Source organism: Drosophila elegans, unplaced genomic scaffold (assembly GCF_018152505.1).
Source record: "Drosophila elegans isolate 14027-0461.03 unplaced genomic scaffold, ASM1815250v1 contig_149, whole genome shotgun sequence".
In the NCBI taxonomy this organism is placed as follows: Eukaryota; Metazoa; Arthropoda; class Insecta; order Diptera; family Drosophilidae; genus Drosophila; species Drosophila elegans.
This window is the reverse complement of record NW_024545513.1, coordinates 21,756,596-21,769,583: the sequence shown is the minus strand read 5'-3', so window position 1 is coordinate 21,769,583 and position 12,988 is coordinate 21,756,596. Positions and strand designations below refer to the sequence as shown.

The window sequence follows — 12,988 nt, the reverse complement described above, 5'->3', positions numbered from 1 at the left end:
GATTATTAATTAATTACTCGTTTGAATTAGCGCTTTTGAAATTGCGGTTTTTTAGTGGGAATAGATTGGTTGTGTGAACAGTGTGAGTGTAGGAACAGATAAGGGGAAAATGAAATTTCACCATCTGGTCACACTGGCATCGCAGCGAATTGTAAAATTGTTGAGAAACAGCGGATTTATTTCGCTGAACTGCCAACAGGTGGAAGTGGAGGTGGAGGACTCCATTGGTTGCGGAATTTGCGGGAAAGGAAACCCATAACCATGGCGCTGGCCATCAAGAAGCGGTTCGGCTCCTACGTGAGCACGGTGGACGCGGACGGTGCGCCGGCGGTGAAGAAGCTGCGCCTGCAAACACTGGCCGCCGATGCGAAGGCTGCCACAGCCGGAAAAGCGGAAAATGCAGAGCGCAAGCTGACGGCGCTGGCCCAACTGGATGTCTATGTGGGCAGCATCACCAGCAGCAGTAGCTTACCCGCCGGCTTGTCGGCCCTGCCCACTGGGCCAACGGCTCAGGTCCCAATGGGACCCACGCCCACAGCAATAGCCATAGCCACAGGCACAGGCACAGCCACAAACACAAACAACAATGGGGCAGCCACCACAACAGGAACCGGAACCGCCGGCGGAAACAGCCGCGAACTGCTGGAGCTGCTGGTGAAGATCACCGATGAGATATCCTACGAGGACGTGGAACTGGCCGAGCTGAAGGAGGCGGCCAACAAGATATTCACGCTGTACCAGCTGCAGGAGCGCGACAGCGACACCTCCATACGGGTGAAACTGCTGGAGCTGCTGTCCGGACTGGGCTGCGAGTGCGCCACCGAGCAGGCGGTCACCCTCATCATCGACTACTTCATCTTTCTGCTGCGCAAGGAGGTCTCCCAGAAGGTGCTGGCCCAGGGCATGATGTGCCTGTTCCGGATCGGGCAGCGTCGCAAGCACCTGGTGCCCATCGCCTACAACACCCAGGTGGCCCATTTGGCCAAGGAGCAGCTGCGCTCCGGCTCCACGCATACGCAGAAGAACGCAATGCTGGTGATCGGACGATTTGCCACCAAAATGGAGGGCGAGCGGCACTACGTGTGGAAGCTAGCGTTCTACATCGACTCGCAGGACTCGGGCGTGCGTGCCCAAGCGCTGCACGCCCTGCTGACCCTCGGCGAGCGGGGATCCCAGCTGCCGGCGGTGCTCTATCGGCGCGCCGTCGAGGCCATGAAGGACGACTACGAGTGCGTGCGCAAGGAGGCGCTGCGGCTGGTCTTCATGCTGGGCAACCGGCATCCGGACCACATAATACCCTCCGATCGCCAGCAGGAGGAGCTGCGCATGATAGACGCCGCCTTCAGCAAGGTGTGCGAGGCCCTCTGCGATCTCTCGCTGCAGATACGCGTGCTCGCCGCGGAGCTGCTGGGCGGCATGACCGCCGTCAGCAGGGAGTTCCTGCACCAGACGCTGGACAAGAAGCTGATGAGCAACCTGCGCCGCAAGCGGACGGCACACGAGCGTGGCGCCCGTTTGGTGGCCAGCGGCGAATGGTCGTCGGGCAAGCGGTGGGCGGACGATGCGCCGCAGGAGCATTTGGACGCCCGGAGCATCTCGATCATAGCTAGCGGAGCCTGCGGCGCCCTCATCCATGGGCTGGAGGACGAATTCCTGGAGGTGCGCACAGCGGCCGTGGCCTCCATGTGCAAGCTGGCACTCTCGCGGCCGGACTTTGCGGTGACCAGCCTGGACTTCCTCGTCGACATGTTCAACGACGAGATCGAGGACGTGCGACTGAAGGCCATCTACAGCCTGACGGCCATCGCCAGGCACATTGTGCTGCGCGAGGACCAGCTGGAGATCATGCTCGGCTCGCTGGAGGACTACTCGGTGGACGTGCGCGAGGGACTGCATCTCATGCTGGGCGCCTGCCGCGTCTCGACGCAAACGTGCCTGCTGATGGTGGTGCAGAAGCTGCTGGATGTGCTGGCCAAGTACCCGCAGGATCGGCACTCCACGTACGCCTGCATGCGCAAGATTGGCCAGAAGCATCCGCATCTGGTGATGGCCGTGGCCGTGCACCTGCTCTTCGTGCATCCCTTCTTCGAGACGCCCGAGCGGGATGTCGAGGATCCGGCCTACCTGTGCGTCCTCATACTCGTCTTCAATGCCGCCGAGCATCTGGTGCCCATCATCAGCCTGCTGCCCACGGCCACCCATCGCCACTACGCCTATCTGCGGGACTCGATGCCCCACCTAGTGCCCCAGCTGCCCATCGAGGGCGCCTCCTCGGCCAGTGCCACCCACAGGATCGACTCGGCCATGCGCCAGGCGGGCAGCTCGGCGGAGTACCTCCAGATGATTCTCAGCCACATCGAGGAGATCTTCACCATGGCCGACGAGCGCGTGGAACTGCTGCAGACTGCTCAGTCCAATCTGCAGGTGGGTTTCCAGGAGTGTTGGTTACACTCGCGCACTTTTTATTGAGTGAACAAACTCACTCAATTTGTTCACTCACTTGTTCAGTTGTTCAGTTGCTCATTTTCAAACTAACTCAATTTGTTCACTCACTTGTTTAGTTGCTCACTTATTAACTTGTTCAGTAGCTCATTTGTTCAGTTGTTTAATTGCTCACTTACGAACTCACTCACTTTGTTCACTGACCTGGTCGGTTGATCAGTTGCTCACTTATTTATTTGTTCAGTTACTCACTTGTTCAGGTGATCACTTGTTCAGTTGCTCACTTTCAAACTCACTCACTTCGTTTCCCCACTTGTTCAGTTGCTCACTTATTAAGCTGTTCAGTTAGTCACTTGTTCAGGTGATCACTTGTTTTGTTGCTCATTTGTTCAGTTATTTATTTGCTCAGTTATTTAGTTGTTCAGTTGATCAAGTTTACTCACAAGTTTCACTTGCTGACAATTGTTTTGGTTTTTATACTGTCTTATTTGACCGATGTTATTGTTAACATCCCTCCGATCACACATTATAAAATCAGTACAATGTGAAATGGCGTATTTGATATCATATACATATATAATTAAGTAATATAAGGAAAGAACTAGTCAGCAAATAAAAGCATCTGCTTAACTGAATAACTGAACTGTGAGCAAAAATGATCAATAATTGTGAACATGTTCAGTTCAGTCACCTAAGTGAACAACTCTTTTTTGTTCGACCATTCATGAGCAACCCAACTCTAGTTTCCAGGTCCCCTCAGTAATTATTAATATTATTATTATTGATCTTATGTTTTCATAAATTTTAGCGATTGGGAGCCATCGATGCGGGCATGTACGGCACCTCGAACTTTCTGGAGACCTTCCTGGCGGCCCAAATCCAGATCGAGCAGATGCAGCGCTGCGCCAGCACGCAAAGGAGCCGCATTCCGTTGAAGGAATCCCTGGCGGCACTCATCCGCAACTGCCTGAAGCTGCAGCACACGTTCTCCGGTCTCAACTACGGCGACATCCTGCAGGTGAAGCAGCTGCGATTGCGTGCCTGCGCCCTGCACTTGGTCCTGGTGGTCAGGGATCGCTCGCAAAGCGCCCTGGGTCCCTGCCAGATGCTCCTGCAAACCGCCGGCGATATCAGCGAGTTCATACGGGCGAACACCAGGGAGGAGGAGGAGAAGACGCCGGCGGGAGCTTTGCCATTGCTGGAGCCCGAGAAGGTGAAGAAGGAGCCAGCCGGTGGCAACGATGCCCAGCCGGATAGCTTCACGCGCCAGCTGCTGAGCAAACTGGATGGCATATCGGATCCCAAGCCGGGTCGCGTCTTCCGCGAGATTCTGCCCTTGGTACAACAGGCTCCGCCGCTGGCACTGCCGCCGGCCAATGACAAAATCCGACGCTGTGTGGCCAACATCCTGGAGCCATGCCCGCTGCAGTCGCAGGACAATGTGATCAAGGTCACGGCGGGCCTGATAGCGGCCGTTCCCTTTGTGGCCGAGATCGACAATCTGCTGGAGTCGCAAATGGCGGACATGAGGATCAAGATCAAGTATCCGGACCAGCACATGCACACGGTGGTCCCGAAGCGCAGCGACTTCAAGCCCATCATGACGGAGCAGGGGGAGCACGAGACGAACGTGCGCCTGCGCACCACCATCCTGCTGTCGCACAGCGTTTGGACGGAGTCGTCGCTGGTGGAGATCCAACTGTGCCTGGCCGTTCGTCCCGGCAGCGAACTGGAGCTCTGCAAGCCGGCCAAGGTACTCTTCGCACCGAAACCAGTCAGGCGGGGAATTTAGCCTGACTCGCGTCAGGATGGACTAGCTGGAGTATGCGCTGTGGATGCGGACCTCAAGGCGACACTGCCCCGGAATCTGGAGTCGGAGCAGGTCGATGCATGTGCGAGTGGACGGCGCCGGCGGCGGAGGAGCGGAGTGAAAAGCTGACAAGGCCACACAGCCGCTGGAGGAGCAGACGAACTGGGGGGATTAGCAATTGTTGGCTAAATTTCAGGTCTAAGATATTCGTTGGATAGATTGTGTAAGGCATCAGCTGTGTAACATGTACTTTTCCAGTTCAAATAACAAACTATTTACGAGAAATAACGTTTTGTAAAATAATAAATCCAAATATTACTTCAATTATAAACGAAGGGAGTATTAATGAGAAATTGGTATGTGTGGGGTAGGGTAAATGGAAGAAATGATTTTCTTAAATTTAAAAAAAACTCTTAAACTAGCATATTTATAACTGATATTCGAAATACTTTAATCCATAACTGAATTTAATTAAATCATAAAGTAAACAAATAAAATACAACACCAACACTTTTGTTTTTTATATAGTTTCTATAGTTTATTTCTCATTATAGGTTTTACAGCTTACACGATTTCTGATCTTTTAATATAGCATTTTCTCCATTTGCTCGTTTTGATTTTCCTGGGCAAAGAATTTTCTTCAGATTGTTCTGATCTGGTTGTGGTTTTATAGACGCTGCTTTTCTGCTGCTTGTTTGTTGTATATGAATTTGTTAATCTTAAGTTTATATTTGATTCGCTAAAAACTCATTTTAAAAAAGTACTTTGTATTCTTGTTTTTTTTTTTCATTTGTTTTCGATTTTGTTCTGCATAATATTTAATTTGTTTATAGGCCGTTGGTTAGCAATAATAATTGTTATAATCATATGCAAGTAAATTGTTCAAGTTGGATATTACTGAGTGGTTAGATAAGTAGTTCTTGTTGTAAACATGTTCAATAATGCTGTGAAAAATATACAATACAAACACATTAGTTTCCGAACCACACAAACACTCAAAAGCCGATTATTAATCGCTTATCGCTAGTCGTTAATTGTTCATCGTGTCTTTTTTGTTTCATGCTAGGAATCACAGTATTGTGCAAATTACCTTTATTAGTTTCAAAAATGTTTTGCATGGTGTTGACTTGCGCTTATTAAAGTGTGTAAATGTTTATGATTCTGTAAATGTAAATGGTATGATGTAAAATAGAACCAGACACAGGCAGTGCATTTTTTGTTGTTGTTGTGGTTCTCTCACTATCGCTATCGATGCCGTTATCGCTATCGCTTTTTCTGGCTCTGTCATCGAAGACGAACGATTATTTCGATAATTCCACTGATGAACACTTTAGTTTGTTTTTCATACGACAAAAGAGGAAATATTAGTTTAGTTTAATTGGTTAACTTTTGGTTTTTCGGTTTTCCACATTGTTATTGACTATTTTGAGTTTTTATTTTGGGAAATCACAATATCTATGCAAAATCTTATAAATCTCTCTATATGTTTTGTGTATATATATATATTTATATATATATATATATATATCGCTTTCTCGTGAACATTAGATTTAGATCGTTGTCCTCTATACTGTAAATATATATATTATATATCATATATCCATATATACGTTTGTATAGCAAGTTTTGTTTGTATTGTTTTATGTAGTTCCTTTGTCTTGTTGTCCTTCCATGTCCTTTCTGATCTAGTTTCCTACTTCCCTTCGCTCTACTTCCTCCTCGTATATCTGTTATATCAATCGTTGGGATATGCGTGGTGCAGGTGAATTGTATGTGGATCGTTCGGTTGTCTCCCAATTTTTGTGTGGGTTCGGTTTTTGGGGAGGTCTTGGTATTGGGTATTGGGTATTCGATTCGATTTGATTGAAAACTATGCTGAAGCCGGGGATTATAGTTCATTACAAATAGCTAATTAATATAACAACAAACAGAACGCAGTGCACAAAATATGAGTTATCAAATTACACGCCTCCTCTTTTTTCATTTTTAAATCTATGCAAAATTTGACTAAGCAACCCTGTATGTTCGTTAAAGACCAAATAATCGTAAGCTTATTTATCCACCTAATATACTTAATATACTGCCTAATTCGCAAATAAAACTGAACCGTTCAAATTAAGTCCGTTCTGGAATTGTTTTTTTTTTGGGTGTCGATTTAAGCGTTGTGGGTAATCTAAGAAGTTCAAATATATTAGTTGACATATTCGGATCGAGTTTTTTTTAAAAAATTCAAAGCATCTCTTGTCTTAAAGCGGCAAAGGTTTTTAAAAAACAAAAAGTGTGTTTTTTTGCATTTATTTTGTTTTTTTATTGTGTTTGTTTAGACTCTAATGCCACTTGGTGTGTTATTAGTACAAAAAAAATATGAATACATTATTATTATTACAGATATCTGGATTAAGTGGAAACCTGAGACGCAACCTGCATCTCACGGGTTTTAACATTTTCTTTAAAATAAGAGGGAGTACCATATGGAACAATTATAGGTATTTAGCTGCATATTATAGTAGGTTACAATGACCGACTCGTAGAAGTGGGCCAACTAATTTGTTAATTAACTAATTTGCTTTACTTAAAGAATTAATGGACAAAATGAAAGGATTCTGTTTAAACACTATACGCGAAAAATTGCATTAGACTATGGACGAAAATTGGAACTTAAATATATGAATTGCCGACGACGAAGGGAATATATATTACTTCTGCTTCGCCTGGATTACTTGAACTGGCGCTGGAAAACCTGCTCTGCCTTTAAGTCTTTGATTGTGGCAAGAAGTAAACGAGGTCAAGTTGAAAATTTGACTTGCTGCTAATTGAACACATCGATATTTGGTTAGTTATACATTAACAAGCAGTTCTGTACTATATAATTGATTGCAAAGTAGTCAAGGCATTATCTTTGCAATTCAGTCAATCATTGATCGAAGCTGCCTGATGGTTCTTATTTAAGCCTTCTGTTTTGTACATTTTGAACAAGTCTTAGTTTAGATTAGACTGGAATCGTTACATCTGTCGCTATTGCATTCATTTCATTTCAATCCCTCTTTGGTTTACAAAACTCGACTCGATTTCCATGTAGATATATATCCTTGTGCCACTAACAACTAAAGGTATTTCGACAAAAAAAATTATTACACAAACAGACATCGTCATTAATTGTTCTTTTCCTTCTTCATACATTTCTCAACGTTACATTCATTTTTGGTTTCTTTTTTTTTTTTTTAAGCTTACACAAAAGTTTTTTTTTTTGTTTTTGAAAAGGCGTTTTACTGTTTGCTATAATAAATTTATAAGCCAAAAGAAGCAAAATTATATGCTTTAAATTCATGCGAGATTTCCATCACTTTACAATTGTTTTCTTTTGGTTTTTTTTCATTTTCGTTTTATGTTATTTATAATTTTGTTTCTTTGTTTTTGCAGACACTTAAAGCAGTTTTCGTTTTACACATAGAATTACACAAAGTATTTGGTTTAAGGGGCATTTAAGTCGGTTGAAGAAAACCAGGAGAACAAAGGGCAAATGAATCCCAGCCACGCCTCTTAGACGTAGGTGGCCACGGCTCCGGCTGCAGCTCCTCCATTGCTGGCAGAGGCTCCTCCGGCTCCAGCACCGGCGGAAGCTGATCCCGATGCTCCGGCCGCTGCCGATCCGCTTCCCGATCCTCCAGCGGTTGGCGCCGCCTGATGCGCCGCAGCGGAATTGTTTAGGGGTTGTGGACTAACCGGCGGCTGAAGCTTTCCAGGAACATACTGACCGATGAAGGAGCCGTCCTCAGTGAATTGTCCTGGGGTGAAAGAGAAATTTCAAAATTAATTACCATTAATTTCACATAGTTGCACCAATTCTTTCTATTTTCATATTATCGTTTCTAAGGGTTTTGAATTATTGGAGGATGCCAGAGAAATCTTAAAAGGTTTGTAATCCTTGAATTAATACCTAAGCCCTTTTTAAAATGGATATGATAGTGATATTATTATTTGATATTGATATTATTTTTTTGTTATTATTATTTGATATTTTTATTATTATTTTTCAAATAAAAGGCAGGAATGTTTTCGAAAAAAAATACAACAATAATAAAAATTCTTAGTTTTACAATAATAAAGGCGCAGAATTTGAATTTGTTTAATTCATGGTAATTTACGGATTAATATATATAATTTTAAATATTTCAGTGGCACTTCCATTAAACCTATATTTTATTAAACTGGTGCAAAATGTTAAGTTATGAAAACAACATAAAATTGTGTCTTTTCTGTGTTAGTAATACTATTTTTACTCGTGTTAACCACAACCAACACCAGTGCAGTTAAGCTTTCCTTATAATCGCGGTTTGTATTATTAAAAGTTATTTTTAACTTAGTTAGTTTTGTTATCATTTTTGTCTTGGGTTGGGTTGAAGGCGAGGGGAGTTGGTTAATCTAAAACTACTTTGGCAAGAAAACTACAACTACAAATAAGTCTATATAAAAATTAAACAAATTGCTTGAAAATATACTCAACTTTACCTTGCAAATATGTCAGCTCAAAATGATGATTAGCCAAAGAAAATAATAACGTAAACGTATTCGGTTTAACCAAAACTCAATGACGTACAGAAGATTGTGAAAATAAAATCTATTAAGCGCTATACAGATTATAATCTCCAAAAATCTAAAAGTTTTAAAACAAGCATGCATTTTTATATACCGTGATTTCGGTCAAATGCAAATTTCAAATAATTTCAAAGTCTACACAATTGTCATTGTTTATTATTCGGTTTTCTTTATTTTATTTGTTTTCTTTCTAATTCGATATGCGAAAGTACATCATACATATATAAAAAAAATTATATTTTCATATAATTATGCTGTTCTCTTCATTCATTCTTTAATATTAAATACATTGAAAAAAATATACTTATTTTGTTGCTGTTCCCGGAAAACAACTCGGGAAGGAAACGTTTTTACATTTTAGAACATTGTTTCACTGTCCAAAAACAAAGCAAATGAATTCAAAGTCATTACACAAACTAAAAAAATTAAATACAGAAATAAAAACAAAATTCACACAGTAGGCTTAAATAAAGTAGTAACCATGTAAGCTAAAAGGATTTCTTTTTGATTTTCGGCCAAGCTAAAACGGAGATTTTACATTCGAGTGTTGTTTTATAAAAAAATTATTAAATTATAACTAATTTACGCTTTATGTTTATAAATATATATATGCATTACAAGTAAAAAGAGGGAGAAAGCGGGACAGAGATATACAGAGTGCAGGGGATAGAGTGGGACAGGTAGACATGTGCGCAATTTAGAGATTTTAAAAGCGAGCTTCATTTTTTTTCTTATAGTTTCTTAATTTTCTTAACAAAAAAAATTACACGCAGCTGCCCGTTGTGGTCCAGAAAAATATTTATATGATTATTTCATCTTGTTTGTTTTAATTCGCATGCATTTTCTTTCTCGATTACTACTTCTTCCGATGAAGACATTTATTTCGTTAATAGCCTTTTTGCTGCATCCTCGCTGTTGTTGTTGCTATTGTTGTTGTTGTTGTTGTTCATGTTGTTTGGCAGTTTTGATTTGCTTTTGTTTTTACACAATTCTAAATTGTAATATTTATATATAAAACCTCTTTTTTTATATATAATATATATAGATATATATTTTAAATTATTGGTCGTTTTTGCACTTAATCGAATGATAATTAGTTAATACCCAATCATGGTTGGGTAGCATTTCTTTATTATTTCCATAAGTTTTTCTTTTTCTGCTGTGATGGTGTTTGGTCTTGTTGATATTTGGGGTTGGGTTAAGGGCTCGGTTTCGATATTTTTTGAGTTGCTGTTGCGGCGCGCTGCTTACTAATTAAATCAAAGTCCTTTGCGTCCATATTGGCCAATAAAGGATCCATCTTCGTTCATGCCTGGATATTGGTTGTCGTTGTCGATTTGTTAAAGTTTTTTTTTTTTGTTTCATTTTAGGTGGTTTAGAAAAAAGAAAAAATGATACAAATATAATATAAATAAAATATGGTGCAGTTATAAATAATAAATCATATGAAACATATAAACAAAGAACACATAACAAGGAACACAAAACATGTGAAATATGGGAAATGTCTGAAATCTTTTTTTTTTTTTATCGCCGATCAAATTAAGCTTTAATCGATTTTTTTTTTGCACTAGTGGAGAGCAAATAAATGAAGGCTCTCTCCGGCAAAAGGCGCGAAAGTTGTTAGTAATAAAAGAGAACGAACAGTCAACTTCGTGCAGAGTTCAATGAATCAATCAAGAGAAAGCAAAAGCTTCGGCTTTATAACGGCAGAGGCTCTCTTCGGTTGCCTGGAAGGAGTTTGAGCAAAGCGCGAAAGAGAGCAGCCTTGATCTTCATGCAGCATCTTGGAAGTGGCAGAAAAAAAGAGATTGTGCTGCAAACCCAGCGGTGGCCATCGATTTGACATTGAAAATCCCAATACCTTTGTATAACAATTATGTTTAATTAAATATCTTGCATATTATATATTGCAAATGATTTAAGTATTATAAAAGCATATATAGTTTGATTTTATTGAATGGTAAAACCCTTGATAATACAAGCATTTAATTAATAATTGGAACCTTACATCATAATGCAATCAATTTTTGTTTGACATTTTATAAATACAAAAGGTATTTTAATTTCCATAAGACAATCGTGCATTTTTAGTGACCACCACTGTAATGATATGAAGCTTCCTCTTTAAAGCACAAGGAAACAAAAGAGCCGCAGAACTAATTAAGGAAGAGCTACCTGACTGATTGAATTACAACAACAAAACCGGTCTGGGAGGAAGAGAAGGGTAGAGTAGAATGGAGCTCCACTCTCTTTTAGGCTTTGCGGTGCTCAGAATCCGCCATGCAAAGTTCGTAGGAAGGCGGGGCAGCGGAGGGGGTGACGGAGTTGCTGACAGTGGGAGTGGGAGAGACCGAAGAGAGTATTGGAACTGGAACGTCTGACGACGTCGATGTCGATGTCGACGGCCGTTGCTGTTGCAGTTGTTGTTGTTGCTGTTGGGCGGACGCTGACGATGACGTTGGCAACGACGTCGATTTGCTGCGGGCTGCGGCAGCGGCGCGAGCAGCGGCAGTGGCCACAGCTGATCGTTATCCAATATATTCCATTAATAATTTTATCCATTTTTATTTTTATTTCCACCACATCCCATACAATCGTCATCAATGCGAACCAAAAACAAATGTGGCAAAGAAATCAAGAGAGTGAAACAACCAAAGAGATAAAAAAAAATCACAATGATAAGTTTGGGGTGGGGTGCTAGACTTAAGCCTAGAAATGTAACTTTTATTGGTCCACCGATTTATCCTAATAACGGTAATGCAGCGCCTTAATAAATTTGTTGTTCTATCCATATAAAAATAACAACATTTTTATTGAACAACATGCTTTCAAAATTATATTTTAAAATTTTCTTTTAATCGTATTTTAAGATCATAAAAAAAACTACTAAAAATGGATTAAAAACATTAAAAAAAAATTCTACTTTTACCAATGCAGTGAGCAACAATGAAAGAACAGTCTAAAACATTCTAAAGTAGCATTACCGTTTTCATGGACAATCAGATAATGGAGAGGGGGAGCACTAGACATACTCTATGATATCTCGATATACATATTATATATGTATATATTGGAATAAAGGAAGGATTCTAACCTGTGTCGCCATCGCCGTATTCGGCCATCGAATCGGTATCGCTTTCCACGCCAGGTTTGTTCGCTGAACTCACGGATTGGCGACCAGCGCTCTTGTTATCCAACCTGTAATTTAATTGGAAAACATTATTGATTTGTTATCGAAAATAATCGGCTTAAGCTAGATTTTAGCTGAGCTCGCACAAAGGAAAATAAACATACGGACTTCTGACCAATTTTATAATACCCTCTTTCAACAAGGGTGTAAATACGATAAATCTGATTTTCTGTAAATGTCGATATATCTAGGTTTATGCCATTATTTTAATTGAAACCAAATCAAATAGTTTTTTGTTTTGATTTAATTTAATTAGTCCTGTATTTGTGTACTTACGGTTGCGAGTACTCGTGGAAACCACCTTCTTCGGGATAATCCCGCCGGCCGTTGGCCAGCTCCCGATCGTGGACATCGTACTTGCCGCCCCGATTGCGTCGGATGATGCAGATGATGATGAACAGGAGGATGATGAAGGCCAGGGCCAGCATCATGCCGATAAACCAACCTGCATTGGCCACCGTCTTGTTCGCCACCATTATCGGTCCCTCCACGCTGTTCGAGTCGATCTCCTGCGTGGCACTCTCCGTGTAGAAGTGCCCATCCACGGAGACCACGCGGAACTCGTACACTGTCTCCGGATCCAAGCCGCCCACTTCCTGGTAGTCCAAATTCTTTTCCTGATTCTCTCGTATCCATTGGGTTTCGCCCTTGATCCTGGTTTCGCAAGTAGGTTGGTAAATTTCCATTACTTTTATGCATTACAATATATATATATATATATATTTTAGTATTACCTGTGCATGGTGAAGAAGTGTGTGCCTGGGTGACCTTCGGAACTTGGTTGCCAGTTGATGCGGAATTTGGCCAGTCCATTGTCGGACGGCAGTTGTTCCCAGGAGAAAGAGGGCGTGGCCGGGGCCACATTGATAGCGTCCTTAAGCGTATTCTTCTCAATGTAGAGCCTATAGAGAGCAAGTATAAAATATAAATTTCATATAATATTTAAC

The 12,988-nt window shown here is 41.7% G+C and overlaps 2 protein-coding genes across 4 annotated transcripts in view; one reads left to right on the top strand and one right to left on the bottom strand.

Moving 5' to 3' along the window:
• The first annotated feature begins 120 nt into the window (after positions 1 to 120).
• LOC108147646 (integrator complex subunit 4) lies at positions 121 to 4,583 on the top strand. Its single transcript, XM_017274303.2, has 2 exons — positions 121 to 2,424; positions 3,251 to 4,583. The coding sequence occupies exons 1-2, from the start codon at positions 262 to 264 to the stop codon at positions 4,232 to 4,234; spliced, it is 3,147 nt and encodes a 1,048-aa protein (XP_017129792.1). The 5' UTR covers positions 121 to 261; the 3' UTR covers positions 4,235 to 4,583.
• A 185-nt stretch (positions 4,584 to 4,768) lies between these two features.
• The window catches only part of LOC108147644 (neuroglian), a 41,991-nt gene continuing 33,771 nt past the window's right edge, over positions 4,769 to 12,988 (bottom strand). Inside the window, exons 5-9 of one of the 3 annotated variants that reach the window (XR_001774528.2) lie at positions 12,776 to 12,943; positions 12,318 to 12,695; positions 11,946 to 12,049; positions 11,027 to 11,372; positions 8,998 to 10,160 (exon numbers count right to left, since the gene is read on the bottom strand). Coding sequence is in view for 2 of the 3 variants with exons in the window: in XM_017274300.2 (XP_017129789.1) it covers positions 7,793 to 8,037; positions 11,946 to 12,049; positions 12,318 to 12,695; positions 12,776 to 12,943 (895 nt within the window). In the remaining variant the exon portion in view is untranslated. Of the gene's footprint in view, positions 8,038 to 8,997; positions 10,161 to 11,026; positions 11,373 to 11,945; positions 12,050 to 12,317; positions 12,696 to 12,775; positions 12,944 to 12,988 lie in introns of those variants that run through there. The other 2 variants (XM_017274300.2, XM_041709343.1) reach the window with 2 other exon arrangements.

Coding starts and splice junctions, on each gene's coding strand:
- LOC108147646 (XM_017274303.2), top strand. CDS start 262: ATGGCGCTGGCCATCAAGAAGCGGTTCGGCTCCTACGTGAGCACGGTG. Junction 2,425..3,250: donor CTGCTCAGTCCAATCTGCAG/GTGGGTTTCCAG, acceptor CATAAATTTTAG/CGATTGGGAGCCATCGATGC.